The 17,124-nt window shown below is 35.9% G+C and overlaps 2 protein-coding genes and 1 long non-coding RNA gene across 3 annotated transcripts; 2 read left to right on the plus strand and 1 right to left on the minus strand.

Moving 5' to 3' along the window:
* Positions 1-8,376: 8,376 nt before the first annotated feature.
* Positions 8,377-11,631, minus strand: LOC141907762 (uncharacterized). Its single transcript, XM_074797505.1, has 2 exons — positions 9,344-11,631; positions 8,377-9,235 (listed from the first exon to the last, which is right to left on the minus strand). The coding sequence occupies exons 1-2, from the start codon at positions 11,629-11,631 to the stop codon at positions 8,377-8,379; spliced, it is 3,147 nt and encodes a 1,048-aa protein (XP_074653606.1).
* A 987-nt stretch (positions 11,632-12,618) lies between these two features.
* LOC141906658 (uncharacterized) lies at positions 12,619-12,961 on the plus strand. Its single transcript, XR_012619383.1, has 3 exons — positions 12,619-12,651; positions 12,742-12,816; positions 12,919-12,961. It is a non-coding gene; the product is annotated as an uncharacterized LOC141906658 (long non-coding RNA).
* Positions 12,962-14,746: 1,785 nt separating this feature from the next.
* On the plus strand, positions 14,747-16,397 carry LOC141907763 (uncharacterized). Its single transcript, XM_074797506.1, has 5 exons — positions 14,747-14,854; positions 14,955-15,087; positions 15,182-15,337; positions 15,665-15,781; positions 15,867-16,397. Exons 1-5 carry the CDS (start codon positions 14,799-14,801, stop codon positions 16,395-16,397), a joined length of 993 nt encoding a protein of 330 aa, XP_074653607.1. The 5' UTR covers positions 14,747-14,798.
* The last annotated feature ends 727 nt before the right edge of the window (positions 16,398-17,124 follow it).

Genomic DNA, 17,124 nt, shown 5'->3' on the forward strand with positions numbered 1-17,124 from the left:
GGTCCTATCTTTCATCGGAATGGATCATATTGTGTGTCAATACGATGTAGAAACGCTAAGTTCATTTATTAGGCATTGTTTAAAAGTGACAAACCTTGAATTAGAATGGGTAATTAGACCGAGCTCAAAATATTCTATATAGGTCAGACGACTATTGTAATAATCAATTCGTGAATTGTCTACGTTGGAATCATTTCTAGAAAGTAAATATTCACACATCAGATTAAGGTTAGATTTGCACTCGTGCATAGAGGACGGCGCATTCAAAACTCGCAGCGAAAAAAATCTTGTCGGTCCAAACAAACTAGAAAATTATGATTTTCAAATACAAAAATGTCAGATTTATCAATAATATTTCTTTCTCTAATTAAGGCGTCTATCTGATCCCATGACCGCTACAACATTGTAATCCTTGCTACGGGCCTGGAGAGCTGAAAATCCAACCATTGTGAATGGTTTTATCCACTGAATAATGAGCAGTTATTGAAAAACGACACTACATTATATTATTTCTATTGGTGCAGGAAATTGTATTCACAAGATCAAACTCTAGTATCCGTCAGACCTACGAGCAATTATCTAATTAGTTAGATAATTGCTCGTAGGTCAGACAACCATGCCTGATAAATCATCTCCATTGTGAATCAGAATGAACAACATAAGACTTGTTTCGATAGATACTTGAGAAATGGTATATTATATATCGTTCTTCAGCTTAACATACAATCAAATGAATTAGTTTTAGATTGTCTATACTTTCTTCAATGCGGTAGTCAACCAAATCGGACATACACCATATACGCGGTCTTCTTTTGAGTAGGCTTTGCTAATTTTACATATAACTGTGACACCTGGATGGTCAAGTGGTTCGATGTCTGTGGCCGAGAGAGTTTCAGTGGATTCTCGATCTATAACGACTGCGCCTGAGACCTTTCGAACTGCCTTTTCACAAGATATAAGTTTGTTATCCTCGGTTATCAGAGAGATGAAAACTCCGTAATTCTTCCAGTTTGTTAGAAGAATATCTCCAGCCTAAAAATTGAATTTGAGATCATTGTCTTTTCAAACAACATGTATATGTAATGTCATGAAGTAATTTGGGCTTTTACACTTACGTCGACCTTTAGTTTTTTTTTGTCAATTTAATAGAATATCCTCTCCGAGTACAGGGTTTATCTGTACATCCGAAATATCCATCGCTGCAACGACTGAAATTAAGATGACATTTATTACCGATTGAGAATTTTAAAATGACTTGAGCACAGCCATTAATTACAGTCAAATTTAACACAGTCAAATTTTGTTCTGAATTCATTTTGTGATCAATTAATGTATAATCAGGTTTACCTTTTCCAGTGAGGGAAGTTTCATTTTTCTTTCTCTTTAATGGTGGTTGTGCCTAATAAGATATTTCACATTTAGAGTTTTACCAAAAAAATTCTTCTTCCGATAGAGATTATCAGTTTATTTAGTCATGTTTTACCTGCACATCGGCCAATTGTTTCCTGAATCCAGCGTTTTCCATTTTCAATGTTTGATTCTCTACTTTGAACGATCTAACTAATTCAATTAACCGTTTATTTTCAAGCTGGAAAGTAAAACAAATATCGACTTCACAAGTAATATTCATTGCGTTGAACGTATAAACAGCACGACAATTAAACCGATGAATGCATAATTGGCTTAAACGTCTTTAATTGAAGAACACGCTGTACCAGAGTATTAAAACATGTTTTTGTTTACAAATGTTTTTGAACAAAGAAGCAAAAGACTATTATGTTCCTCAAGAAAAAGAGAAGTTATGACGTAATGAATAATGTATCATCTATACTTACATCTAGATCATTACACTTCAGATCAGCTTTGTTTTTTTCTCCCTCACATTTTCTTAAATTATCCTGAACATAATTCAATTTAGTGTTGATGAAATAGACAAATAGATTATGATAATAAAAGCCTGAACAGATTTTCTTTTTTAATAATTACCCGTAAATTTAGTGTTTCTCGCATTAACTCTTTTTCTCTACTAGACTGTTCGATTACATTTAAGTTCTGTACAATACACAAGTGAAATTCGTTACCCTTCAGACAAATATCGAAGCTTATAAAATCGAATTCAATATGATTTTCGAAATGATTTTGATACCTCGTTCTTGTCTTGTAATACTGATTCATCGTTGCTTGAGTCGTTGGTGTTATTTGCTAAACTCATCTAAGACCGAATGAATGAAAAGAAATGGTAAGTACTATTAAACGTATAATTCTCCGTAAATAATTATCTGCTCTCATTTGTGACTAACAATAACAATAACAATAACAGATTATTCTGAATGCAATGTGTTAAGCATTGAAAAGGCCTTTATGCGCTTCCCTGATAAGACGGTACGAAACACATGTAATCACATGCATGTATCCCTGTTCTTTTAATCACCTCGAGGTTTGATGTATCTTGACCAAAATCATTTTCATCATCATTATCACATAAGTCGTCATTTTCTGAGACTTTTGATTGTGCCACTTTCTTTTTAGCTGTTGTTTTTGTCTTAAGGAAGACGTCATATTCCCTGTCAATATGTAGATAGATGTATATGTATAAAAACAACGATTTTTTTATATGCATTTAATTAAGTAAAAATTTCTAGAATTTGTATACCCTCTTAGAAGTTTATAACGGGAATCTATCAGACATCTTGCACTAGACAATTGATGGTTAAGTAAAGCGTAACAAAAAGTAATTGACCTGTTTCAGTTAATTGTGTGAAAACGATCAAGCACTAAATGATTAAGTTACTACACTACCTTTTACGAATCAACACATTAACAATAGGCAATTTCACAAGTAATAACGATCGAGGACATTTAATCCACTAAATCACTTAAGTTATGGAACCAATTATGTTGCTTTTACATATAAATATTCGTGTGATCCACTTCTTGCCATCATATATGCATTTGGATTATCCTACAGGACTTTGGATTACACTTTCTTTACGAAGAATAGGGATATTGCACGGAAAAACTCTTAAGAATGGACTTAGAAGCAATATGATTACAAATTAAATGGGAACCTATATAATATGTATTCAAAAAGTCGAGATCATACGGAAGCCCCTTGGTGACATACGAGATAATTTTTTCACAATTTCGACTTATTATGTCGAATTTCGACTTAATATTGAATTTCGACTTATCATGTCGAAATTCGAGTTATTAAGTCCAAATTCGAGTTATCAAGTCCAAATTGTGAAAAGAATTATCTCGTACGTCATCTAGGGGCTTCCGTAAGATCATGTCTAGGTTTTACCTCTTAATATCCTTGATGTTCGTGGATCCTTCAATCAAACTTGAAAGCCTCTCTCGTAAACACCCGGATAATTCAATCAGTGGTTTAGCCAAGTAGAGTGTCAGTGGATTTGTTCTTGTCGAATTTTTAACTTGTTTCTGTCCAGGAATCTTTTCCTCGTCCCATTTTTGCAGAAACTTCACCCAAAGGTCACATTCAGCCTTGCTGAGTTGCGCAAATTTGAGCGTTATCCTATATTTGTTATTCAGCTGTCGTCGCTAAAATTAGAATAAGACAAGTGATAAAGTGTGAAATCTGGAATGTCAGTGTAATTTCATCTAGTAATCATATCAGCAATATGTTCAACTCGAATAATAGATATAATTATATAATAGGTATAATATAATATACCGGTATCATTTATATCATTATCTCCTTCAAATCACAAATGGTTATGGGCTTCGCTTACTGTTTTGCAATTAAACAATCGAAGACAATTTGTCTTCCATGTTTCAATTATTTCTTTGCCAATCGGCGTAGGCCCATTCATATCGCTCCGCTCAGCAGTGCTGTACAAAGAGCCGCGTGCCACCATTATTCCGTCGGCAAATGTGGGTTTTAGAATTATCTGGTTAACATCGTTATGCTCCAGTGCAAGTACTTTGCACGATGTATCATCTAGATTAGAATACACTTTCACCAGTACATTTTCAAGATGACTACCGTGTTTGCCTGAAATTGGAAATAATTTCATATTTTATAATTCATTTCATAACATATCTAAACCACGATAGAAAGAAAATTTATCAAATCAAATTTCAACCGAGTGATTCCGCGTCTAATCTAGATCTATCGACTCTAGATCACAATAATTCCTTTGGTTACGTGTACATTAAGAAGGAATTAAGAACTAAGAGAAGATAAGAAGGAAATTTACTACAGAGACAGAATTTTGCTTGTAGGAGTATGAGTCGCTTGATTGAATATGTTCATTTATACTACTGGCTAATTAGTAGTAACAAAATACCTATGTACACAATTCATTCCTAAATATTTTTATAAAAAGTATTGTTATCTTGGGGTTTCTATATCTAATGTTCAATAATCTAATACACGTAATTTAAGTTATCTCGTAACCATATCAGCATAGAGAAGATATATCAGGTGAACAAGAAATTGTGAGTTCCCCACATATTGCAACTGGAAACACAAGGCTGGAACACAGCTTGAGATTTGATTATTCGTTCCATGTCCATGGCGGTAGCATTAATTATCAAAATTATCATGATTAACAGTGCATTCGAGTTCAGTTTTTTACTCTAATTTTTGATAGAGACTACATTTTTACGAGTGGATATTTGCCGTGGGGATTTTACCAGTTTTAACTCATTCACATATTAATGGATCTTACCTTCACTTATCAGCTCTTGAATAGCTTGCCGGGCGTGATTCCCGCCAATAACTTCAAATTCTAATTCTTTGAGATTGTTCAATTGAAAATCATAACAATGTACCAGCATGATATTGAAATAAGCTTCAGGATTCTTGTCAATTGATCTTTTTATATTCTCTATGTGCGGCGAACATAGAGGTCTAACTAAGTTTTGCCAACGTGGTGCTTTGAGTTGGTTTGCGCGAACAGTAAACACCCCTTGAAAATGTTCATCGATGGCATCTGTAAGAAAATTTAAATTATCTCTTGTAATGTTTGATATCACTGTAATGATATAATATTGATATATACAGTTGTAAAAGAAGCAAATATACTGGTACACACTTTTGATAAGGGTTTCCCGTGGAAAATTGAGCTTTTTCTTTTGGGTTTCACCTTCCATTTCATTTGCACAAGTCTGCGTATCTGTTCGGCTTTGATCATCGTCTGTATCATCATAACTCGTAACATCGTTACTGGTGGCTGAAATACATATCAGCAATAAGTAAATTGTTTAAATGGTAGGGATATTACTAGGAAAGTATTAATAATCTACGTAATTGGTTTCGGTTACTGCTAATTCAATGGTAGGATAAAACCCACAGCGCATGTATATAACAAATTTATTTTGACGTTTCAACTCAAAAACTAAGGCCGTCAGGGTCAAAAGCCTAATTATACGGCCATGATGTAAACCACTCACACAATACTAAACAATGCCGAACCAGTTAGCACTCACATGCAATTCGCCAGAAAGCGCTCTTGTGATTGTGATTGGATACATATATATCCCAATGATTAAATGATGAATTAAATCATTAAATTGCATTATCTGAGACGAAAGCCTACCACTACCAGTTTTCGTTTGGGACGTTTGTTAATAGAATTGTTGAAATAGGTAATTTACATACTTACTCCTCTCGCTACAATATCGGTAATCCAGATAGGACAAATGAAAATCTTTGTTCGTTGAATGATTTCCGAAACCGTCTGGTGCGCTAAAGTATTCTAGTTTAAGATTTTTAGCCGACATACGTTCCAGTAATGCCTATAATATATGAAAAAAGGTAATATTATAATTGGAAGACACGGATTTTTTGCCGAGTTAAAGGTATACATCATGTGATTTATATCCAACTTACCAATTGTAAACGCCTTCCCTGTTAGACTACGAACGACGAAACGACTGTATTAGAAGACGTCTAGTTTATTTCTCACCCACAGTACAGGGCTCAACAGTATAAATACTTGTGTTCAATGATGTGTAAATCACAAACTGCTTTAACATATAAAAGAGAATTCATGCTTGAAATGGTATACACTGAATACAGTTAAATCCAGATTACAGCATTACTTATTCACTATTATAGTATTCACATCCTCCCGCCGCCAAATGGCAGTGTTTTAATACATATAAGAAGATTTTCAATTGGTCTTCATTAAAATTCAAGTATTCGTATACAGCTTATTACAACATCATACATGCTTACAATTACATAATAGTTACAATATAAATTTTTCGTGAACCTCATTGATTACTCATTATCCTCCCGCCCCGCCAAAGTAGCGATCTTTCTACGAGCATCAATTGCAGCACGCCGTATTGGCCGTACGAAGGAATTAGTATCAATTGAAGAGTCATCGATTTCCTTATCAGGAACCGGAAGAGTAGAACATAAAATTTCCAATGGAAATAATTTAGATATTGGTCGTGATGTAAAACCTGAAGAAGTTTTCAATGAAACTGACCTAACCAAACCATCACAACCCTTATGCAGCTCTGTTATAATCCCCAATCGCCACTTTGTACGAGGTCCCTCATCGTGAATTTGAACTACTTCACCTATCACCGGAGGGTTGAAACCACGACCTTTGGTTCTATGAAAATCTCGTAAACTCAATAAATACTCATTCTTCCAACGTTTCCAAAAACCATTAAGTAATGTTGATAGAAATTTTAATCTATCAACCAACATAGAACGATCAACAATAAAATCGGGGTCTAATAAATCTTCGGAAACGTCAGGATGAGGTAAAGTTGTTAATTTATGACCACACAAAAACATAGATGGAGTTAACGGCTCTGGGTCTCCAATTTCTGTTGAAACGTATGTAATTGGTCGGTCATTTAAATGAGCCTCTATATCAATCAACAATGTATTCAGTTCATCGAAAGTGATCGAAGCTCTACCTAACACTTTCTTCAAACAGTTTTTAACAAGACCAACGATTCTTTCATAGAATCCACCGTGCCAGGGGGCACGTTTAGGTATGAATTGCCACATTATCCCGCGATCTGCCGAAAAGCGAGATACTTCTTCTGATGTGAATAATTTTTTAAGGATCTCATTTGCACAAGTGAAAGTTGAAGCGTTGTCCGAAATTAGGCGTTTAGGTAGAGATCGTCTAGCCACAAACCTTCTCAACGCTAACAAAAATTGCTCAGTTGTTAGGTCACGAACCAGCTCTAAATGAACTGCGCGGGTGACTGCACACGTGAACAAACAGACATGACATTTTCGATCACCATTTTGAGATTTAACAGTCATTGGACCAAGGTAGTCCACACCCGTAAAATGAAAACAATTAGATTGCGTAACTCGACTAATTGGTAACGGAGGTGGATTCGGCAAGAAAAATGGTCGACAATGTACTTTACGACAAACCACACACCTCATCAGATAACGTTTAACAAGTTGTCTGATTTGAGGAATCCAATACTTCTCACGAATTTTGCAAATTGTAGAGCTCAAACCGTCATGTAAGTTGTCGAAATGAGCACGACGGATAAATAATTTCGTCAAATCATGATACTTAGGGAGAAGTATTGGATCCTTCGCAGTATCCGGTATCGGTGCGTTTTCGAAACGCCCGTGACAACGAATTATATCATTTCTATCTATGTACAGTTGTAACTGATTAATGATAGGTAAGCGGTGTGAACCGTTTTTATTACATATTAACTGTTCTCTAATTTCCGAAAACTGCTCAAATTGCATGGCTTTAACTATCTTAATATCTGCATTCTCAATTTCTTCAGCCGTAACTGAAGATGTAACACGTTCGCTCACTGCTGCACGGCAGTTAGATATAAATCGATAAACTAATGCTGTAACTCGTAAAAGTTTCGTCAAAGACGAATGTTCTCTAGCAAATAAAAAGTCGAGCATATGACTCCTATCTTCTGAAACAGGAGATTTAAGATTTTGCTCTCCTATTGTTGATGATGAATGAAGCGCCAGAAGTGATAGTGATGTAACCGGTTTCTGTTCACTAGTTAACCATTTAGGTCCTTGGAACCATTCGGAATTTTGAACTAGGTTCGATTTATCAAATCCCCGGGTAAGAACATCTGCAGGGTTTTCTGAAGTTGGACAGTAATACCAATTTTCTCCCACTAATTTTCGAATCTCATTCACTCTATTCTGAACAAATTCAGGCAACTTCTTCTTAGACTTTATCCAACATAGAGCAATTTGGCTGTCACTATACAAGTGAACAGAAACCGGTGTAACATCCTTTAATGCTTCACTAATATGATGAGACATCCTAGCTGCTATTAGAGTAGCTAATAACTCAAGTCGAGGTATCGTCATATCTTTTAAAGGAGTGACAATATCAGTGTACTTTCAGTACCACACTTAAGATACGAGACGGCACTTTATGCCATCTTGCTGGCATCCGCAAATGTATGCAGTTCTATCCTATTTGAATCCCTGTTATGAAAGTAACATCTTGGAATATGAAAATCAGAAACTACATTTAATTCGGATGCTATTTGCTTCCATTGTTGACACAGATCAGAAGGCAATGGCGTATCCCAATCAAAGTTTTGTCTCCACAAATTTTGAGCGAAAATCTTTGCCTTTATAGTCAATGGAGTAATCAAACCTAAAGGATCGTAGATTTTTGACAAGTTCTGGATAACTACCCTCTTAGTTAAAGGCACATCAGCATCAATAAATTTTGGTTTTAGAGATAAAGTGTCTCGATCTGTGTCCCAACGAATGCCAAGCGAGTCTATAGTCAAAGAATTCTCTAAGACGCCATCTATACCGGCGAGCTTGCGAGTTTCTTCGCTATTTGACGACCAAGATCTTAAATTGAATCTGCCGTCAGCTAGTATCTTACGTGACTGTGTGTAGTAAGTTTTGGCGTCAGCTTCAGAAGGAACTGAAGTCAAAACGTTATCAACGTAAATGTTCTTACTTAAATTAGAAGAAGTCTCATTACGATTCTGTTTCAGATGATGCAGTACTGTGCTATTCAAAATGAAAGGAGATGAAGTTGCTCCAAATAGCACTCTTTTGAAACGGTATATTTCAAATTTTGAATTTGCATCATCTGCATTACTAAGCCAGAAAAATCTAGTCGCATCCCTGTCTTTCGGATGTAAGCCAATCTGCAAAAAAGCCTTCTCTATGTCGGCGGCCAATCCGACGTCAAAGAAACGGAATCTCAATAGAATTGATGTCAATTCATTTAATAAAGAAGGGCCCGAATCAAGACAATCATTAAGGCTAGGATTATCCGAAGTCCGAAAACCGCAATCGAAAACGATCCGAATTGGCGTGGTTTTTTAATCTCGAAAGACAGGGTGATGCGCCAAATAGCGGATTCTATCAGACTTTGATAATTCAGAATCTGACACTTTCTCGATAAACCCTTTCTCTAATTGATCAGAGATTATGTTAGAATACACTCTCAGCATATCTGGAGTTCTCGCTAAACGTTGCAAAGTACCACGAGTACGGTTTGTGACTGCATTGTAATTGGTTGGCAGAGGAGGATGATCCTCTCGCCACGGAAACTTTGCTTGGTACCTGTTATCCCTTTCTTTATCGATATAGTTTGAACAGTAATTATCAAGAAATTTCTGATCGGAATCATGTGTACACTCTGGCATTATACCTATAGACTCTAATGACCAAAAATCCGATGAATCAGGTTGAGAAGTAAGATTGATTAAAACATTAATCGAATGAAATAAAGAAAGGTCAACAGGGCCAGCAATCAAATAACCTAATTTAGATTTTAGAGCAATCGGGCCAGATTTCGTTCGAATAATTTCATCACAAATGAACTGATAATAGAAATCTGCACCGATGAGTAACTCAACCTCAAAATTCTCAGAATGATCGATAGAATGGGCTAACGTAAGCCCTTTAAATTCGGGTATTTCAACAGTACTAGCAGGTACCAATAGTGGTTCAGTAATCTCGTCTATCACTAAAGCTTGAATAGTAACAGTCGAGCCATCTATGCAATGGACACGAATATCAACAACATCAAAATATCGTATCTGAGAGTTAGAACTAAATGCCGAAACTTTCAAACTATAACGAGCGTAGATTTCTAAATCTAATGAGTCTACAACCTTCCTAGATACAAACGTTCTTTGTGACCCGTCGTCAAACAAAATATTACAAATTTTAGATTCATTTTGACCTGCAATTCTAGCTACTGCTGTTTTCAACAAAACAGAACTAGCCTGAACTGAATGATTATTTGAACTCTCATATACCGATGAATCTGTACAATTATAGTGATTGACTGACAGTGTAGGTTGTTTCGGTTCGGTTTGGGTGATGATTGTAGAATCACCTGGCGCATCTCTAGACTCCGGTAGAACTATATTACCGTAATTCGAAGGTTTGATTTCTGGAGTAGGAGAAATGATACCTTGTGTACGTAGTTGATGAGTTTTCTCTCGAGTAAAACATAGACTTGAGTGATGTTTCTTCGAACAAAAACGGCAGCGGCCAGATGATTTACAATCTTTCACTAGGTGATCACCCAAACAGTTGAAACACCTCCTTGCTTCTCTAACTAATTTCAACCTCTGTTGAATATCGGTGACAGTAGGGCAATCTGAAGAAAAATGTGCAGAATTAGTACAGAAAATACAAAACTTTCGTTTCTCTCTTGAAAATCTCTGACTTTGATAAGTCTTTCTGGGATTCACTGACTTGGCGTTTGTCAGTAACGAGGTAACATCAGCGTCACATGCAAGCTTAGAAGAGGAAACTTCATTGAATTTATCGCACGATTCGAATATTTGTAACTCCTCTAATATGGCACAACGAAGTTCATCTAATGACCAATCGGAATGTAACTTGTTACACGAACGGGCGATTGTTCGACGAAAATTTAACGGCAATTTTTCCAACATAATTGGCACTAATAACGAGCCATACGAGGATGGTGATCTACCGACGGACTCCAGATGACGAATATAACTTTCGGTTTGATCATAGAAATGTCTCAGTGATACATGATCGTTAGATGGAGGAGATATTTCTAATAAAGCACGTAAATAACCTTGTTCAATTTTCTGAGATTGGCCGAATCGCTGCTTCAGTAATTTAATGGCTGTACGATAATTCTCTTCGGTTAATGGTAACCCGTCTATACAGCCTTTTGCTTCTCCTAATAACTGACATTTCAAATATGCAAATTTTTCGACATCAGAGAATGAACTGCTACTATGTACTGCAGCGTCAAACAGACCCCAGAAGGTTTGCCAGTTCAAAATATTCCCGTCAAACTTGGGTAATTGTAATTTTGGTAATGTCGATTTTTGAATATCAGATGTATACCTTTTCGGAGTAGATTCAGTTTTCGTGAGTTTTTCTATACTTTTTGAGTATGTCATTATTTCTCCAAATAAACCAGATAAATACGTCTCACCTTCCATCACGTGCGACGTTATATCTTCATCGGACTCCAGAAGTTCAAGTAACTGTGCGTCGATGTTTTCCAGTTGCGTCAATTTCCGCTTGAGAGTTTCTAATGCAATGGTTGCTTTCAGGACATCTTGTTTTTCGACGTGGGTTTTCGCATCCCCTAGAATTTTTGTCGCCACTCCACGGTTTGCCGTTCTGCTGGCTTTCTGCTTTTTCAAAGAATCAGACATCTCGGATTCAGACTCGGATTTCACGTAGCAGTTTTCTCAGTTCTACAACTCTACGGCTCGAGGGACCATGTAAACGCCTTCCCTGTTAGACTACGAACGACGAAACGACTGTATTAGAAGACGTCTAGTTTATTTCTCACCCACAGTACAGGGCTCAACAGTATAAATACTTGTGTTCAATGATGTGTAAATCACAAACTGCTTTAACATATAAAAGAGAATTCATGCTTGAAATGGTATACACTGAATACAGTTAAATCCAGATTACAGCATTACAGTATTCACTATTATAGTATTCACACCAATATCAGCCCATCCTTTTTTCCAGGACGCAAACTGCGGATAGTGTCAATAACTGTTGTTGTTCCATTTTTTATTTTAATCAGCTGCCATTTTTTACATTCGATTCATATCCTATACTCCATTTCGTAAGATCCATGCTTATTTTATAATCCATATCCAATGATCTTTGTATCATTAACTAAGTTGATAACGTTGCAAGCTCGTCAGCAAGAATACTGAATTTAAAAGCGACTGCGAATAATCTTTATACTTGTGTGCTTCTCTCCGAGAATGCAATTTGATGTCTCGCGCCTTCTTATGGGGTGGCATTTCGCACCCTAAGCGCCTAAATTTTTATCGCGATTAAGCGCTTTTTGTTTTAATCATTTATGGCTGCATTCAAAACGCTTAATATGTCTACAACTTTTAGATCAACAATATTTGCTATCACATGATCATCTCAATATCCATTCACTACACATGGATAATTGAATAATTAACGATTATTTGATATATTTTAGAATTTTGATCGATCTATAAATCTTTTTTATAGATGAAGATTCCCTGCATTTTTTGTCTGATATATCCAAGTCACAATGTATCTGTAAGTTTGACAAGATGACTTCTACATTTTAACCGATTTGTTTTCATACATATATTGACTTATACATATTATCTATATGGTAGTTGATGAGTCTCTTGACTTCATGTCTGATGTTTCGGAACTTTACGGACGAGGTAATTGAAATATTCAACTCTACGTATTCCCCTTCCAATGCATTTTTGAGCAATTAAAAAAACAACGTTTGAAATTCTGGTTTTCTGAAGCTTTTCAGGATGACATTCATATCGAAGGGAAAAACGACACAATGACAGAGAAATCTAAACGGAAATTTCTCCCAGGTATCACGCAGCATTAAAACCATGAATAAATTATCTTTATGAAATATATGTACGTAGAATTATGAGTAAAAAACTAATATTTATGAAATCTCCCTTTAATAGGTGTAAGTAGTACACCTAAGAAATGCAAGAGACATAGAGAGGACAAGAATCAGACAACTAATATGTCCCCGTCATCTACAATATGTGAAACAAGAGGTAAATATAAAAGCTCTGAGATGATTGTTTTTCTATTTTTGCATAACAGTTATTAGAAAAGTTTTACTTGCTTTGCAGAGCGTAATGTGTATTCATTTACAGACGACGAAAATGCAGATGATTCAATCCCGATACTTTCAGCTATCGGACAAGGAACTATACTGCGTAAGGCTGTAATAATTTCTGGGCTTCAAATGCAATCTTTCGATTTTATAGTTATAGTAGATCTAATGATGATGTGAAATGGGATTATATTTTAAGACAATAACGTGCATTCATTAACTGATGTTGAAGAAAACACTGATTGTGTTAGCTCGGGTGCCTCAAGTATCGACCACCAATGTGCAGATCTAGGTGAGTTCCGTAATCAATACAGCAATTCAGAATTGTTATTGTATGTAGACTGACATAAAGACAGGCCTATGAGACACTCGTTTGTCCGATAGCACAATAGAAAACCGACGAGTATTTCAAAATAACCTTAATCAATATAATCAGGGAAGTGTAAACACGACTCTCATTACACTTCCCTGATATAATAGAGTAAAATACCAATGCGTAAACAAAATTGAAAATTCATAACTCATATATAAACTGGTGTTAGTAATACAAACACCATTGTTTGGATTTCATTTGCCTAGTCTGTATAAGAAAATGAAAATGACAATAACGAAAGCATAATAAGGAATAATTACTAATTACGATATCATTTTAATTCTAGCGCTACGAGTTTTTTTTTAGTTGATTGGATTCGATAACAATTAATGTATTTTTCATTGAAAAAAGTATAAGTGGTTTTGTACCAAGAGGGATACATATTTATAGGGTATTTTTACCTGTTACTGAATGTAATACTTGAACAACTTTTCAGAACGTGACACAATGTATCAACTGCAAAATGACCACATTATAGATGAGAATGCCACTGGAGTAAATGTGATAATACCGCATATTGTAAAGAAGAATATTGAAATCAAGGCTAAACGTAATTTTCTTGAGACTAATTCTTTTCCTTTTCATCAAACGTTTCATATTTTTGAATAGATGTTTGATATTTGCCAACAACATTTTTCAGGACCGAGCGAAAGCCAATTGGACCGCAAGACAAGCGATGTTGTTATATCTGACGCATTGAGATCCTGTTGTAAAGAGTATTGCACTCTTCATTTTACAGTCGCAGAAACGAAAGCCATTAGGACTAGATTCTGGAGCCTCTCTATTGAAATGCGACATGAGCTGATCACATTTGCTGGCCAATCAAATGTATCAATGCAACATCAACAAACACGAAGAAGATTTATCGTTAACGGTCACCAAATTTGTTTTTCTGCGTGGTGTAGTATTTATGGAATCAGTAGAATGACTTTCTACCGCATAGCCGCTATATCTAATCTGACAACCGGGCGTGGAATTAGCAACACTACACAGTTTGCGATAACGTGGTTACAAAGGGAACTCAGTTTACGGGCAGAATATGCCCCCGATAAAGATGAGGCTTGGTTGCCACGGGCTTATGACAAGAGCGATCTTTACAAACTTTACGTTGAGGAATGTAATGGCAAAAATTTTGACAATTAGCGAAATCTTCTTTCTACCGTTTATGGAAAGATAAATTCTTCTTCGTCAAGAAAAGAAAAGTATATATTGGTCTAGTTAGAAATTTTGACGCAAATGTTTACATGATATCGATGATGTTAAAATGATCAAATTCAAATTTTTAGGGAAATCAATTTTCGAAATGTTCTACCTGCGTTGAGATCGCAAGAAACATACAAACTTGCCACATGAGTGAGAAAGACAGATGGAAGAAACTTAAAGATTCACACATTCAAGCTGTGATGTATGTTAACTTAATGTCATAAAAAAACAATCTAATCTGCTAAACTATTCGGTTACAAATAGTTATCATTACATTCAATAATGAATTCATTTATTTTCAGGCTGGAAAGATACGCATACAACATGCGGAAAAAGATGGCCATCGAAGAGCCTCAAGAATATCTCAGCTTGATAATTGATGGAATGTATCAAAATAAAACATGCATTCCACACTTTGTTGGCCCCAGGTCAAAGGTATGAGGGCTATGAATATTTCAAAGCCGTTTCGCAATAATTTTCAACAACGAAATCTATTGTTTTTTAATGGAAAATCTATGTTTATTGTTAGGAAATGTCTGCTGCCGAAGTTTTGAAGACTCATGTCACCGGTGTAATTAGCCATGGCCATAATTTTCGCAAGTGCTACGTCGACGTGTTACAATACAAACACGATTCAAATCTCACAATAAATATCCTGGTGAAAACGTTATGGAAATTATCGCAGGTGACACATGTTCTTAATTTAGCATGATAATAATAGGAGTTATAAATTTTGAACTACTAGTCCGTTGGCAGTGAATTCAGTGATACGTAAAATTACGATAGAAACGCAACGAGTAAAAATGTCATAGTTAAATATTCGCAGTATATATTCCAAAAACTTCACGATCGATTTCGCAGTTATAAGAAATAAAACCACTGGAAATGGAGAAATTTAAACATAATATGACATCAGTTTTCCATTTGGAATCATCAATAATGATAATTTTCATTGGTTCATCACATTTTACCTGAGCATTTCATTTGTAATATTGAAAAATATTGATTACAGAATGGAAGATTGCCAAGAACACTTTATGTGCAAGCTGACAACTGTAGCCGGGAGAATAAAAACAAATATGTTCTCGCTTTCCTGGAGTTATTAGTTCGAAGGGAGATCTTCCAACAGGTAAAACTTATCGACATCAATTCTGTTTTCTAGGTATCTCTGCCAGTAACGTGTTTACTTTACAACAATACGTCCTATTTTACAGGTCCAGTTGAGTTTTTTGTATGTTGGGCATACGCATGAGGATATTCATCAGCTATTTAGTGTAGTCTCTAAAGTACTAGGCAAAAACGAAGCATTAGACTTGCCTGAGCTGTTATCGTTACTGCCCCTTGGAGAGGAAATAGAAGGACTCTACAACTACAGGGATTGGTTAGGACCCAATATTATCGACGTTGCAAACCACAGCCGGCCGAATATATTTCTTTTCAAAAGAAGTGGTAATGGGCGCTCTGTAGATCTGTTCTACCGGAAAACAAGTCGACAGTCATGGAATGTTGTAAAAGATGGAATTCTACGCTCCATGCCTTCTGGTAAACCCAATCTTTTGTTGCAAGACTACACTGATTTCGAAGTCGACAAATTGAGTAGAAATATTACTACTAGACTCTCGCGCTTTTTACCCGATCAAAAAAGGGTCTGGTGGGAGAAGTTTCTTAGTGAAATTACGATTCTCCGGTCTGATGCCGATAAACTCGAATCGAAGTCAAAAAGGGCAGCTGTATGCGGTTCCTGAACTTCGCTGAAAAAGCTGAAACACTGAAAAGCTGAAACGCTGAAATGAAAACGCTGAAATTTCAGGGAATTTCCGAAAAACGCCGAAATTTCAGGGAATTCCCGAAAAACGCTGAAATCGTGCTAGGTACCGACAATACACGTTTTGAAATGTTTTCCGGGACGGTGTCCGCTGACGAGTCCTGAACCGTGTTGTATGCTCTACCTTCGGTTACAGAGACATGCCTTAAGGTCGTCGTCATGATCGATTGCGGATTGCGTGGATTGTTAGATGTGTTTTTTGCCATAGTTTTATGTGCATATACGGGTACGATTTAACAATGAAGTTATCACTTCATTTGAATAAATTCTTAATTACAGTAATATTAATTCACAATATTTTTTCTTATGTTTGGTGATTTCTTGCAACTTATCATTGCCAAGTCTCATACAAGTAGTTGCTGAATGAAAGTACAGTTAGGCTGAACCCGATAACCCAAATCAAGTGCTAGTATGTAACTTATGATTATTTTGATTCTATTTTCGGTGTCATTTTCGGTGAAATTTGTTAATAATGGTTCAACCGTCATAGTATACTGTACTTAGCATTGCTACGATTGGGTGCCATATTTCTACAATTTTTACTAGGAGGAAGGAATCTTTAAGTGTCTTTGTTCCCGGGTAGGGTACGGGGTAAAACCTGGTTTACTTTTTCTTTCGACTTGCCGGAGACTACTATCTGCAATGTA

Source organism: Tubulanus polymorphus, chromosome 6 (assembly GCF_964204645.1).
Source record: "Tubulanus polymorphus chromosome 6, tnTubPoly1.2, whole genome shotgun sequence".
Taxonomy (NCBI): Eukaryota; Metazoa; Nemertea; class Palaeonemertea; order Tubulaniformes; family Tubulanidae; genus Tubulanus; species Tubulanus polymorphus.

Excerpts from the sequence above, each read along its gene's own strand:
- LOC141907762 (XM_074797505.1), bottom strand. The coding sequence starts at position 11,631 with ATGTCTGATTCTTTGAAAAAGCAGAAAGCCAGCAGAACGGCAAACCGT. Across the intron at positions 9,236-9,343 it reads TCAGATTCTGAATTATCAAA|CCTTAATGATTGTCTTGATT; the intron begins GTCTGATAGAAT and ends GGATAATCCTAG.
- LOC141907763 (XM_074797506.1), top strand. The coding sequence starts at position 14,799 with ATGAGTGAGAAAGACAGATGGAAGAAACTTAAAGATTCACACATTCAA. Across the intron at positions 14,855-14,954 it reads TCACACATTCAAGCTGTGAT|GCTGGAAAGATACGCATACA; the intron begins GTATGTTAACTT and ends ATTTATTTTCAG. Across the intron at positions 15,088-15,181 it reads TTGTTGGCCCCAGGTCAAAG|GAAATGTCTGCTGCCGAAGT; the intron begins GTATGAGGGCTA and ends GTTTATTGTTAG.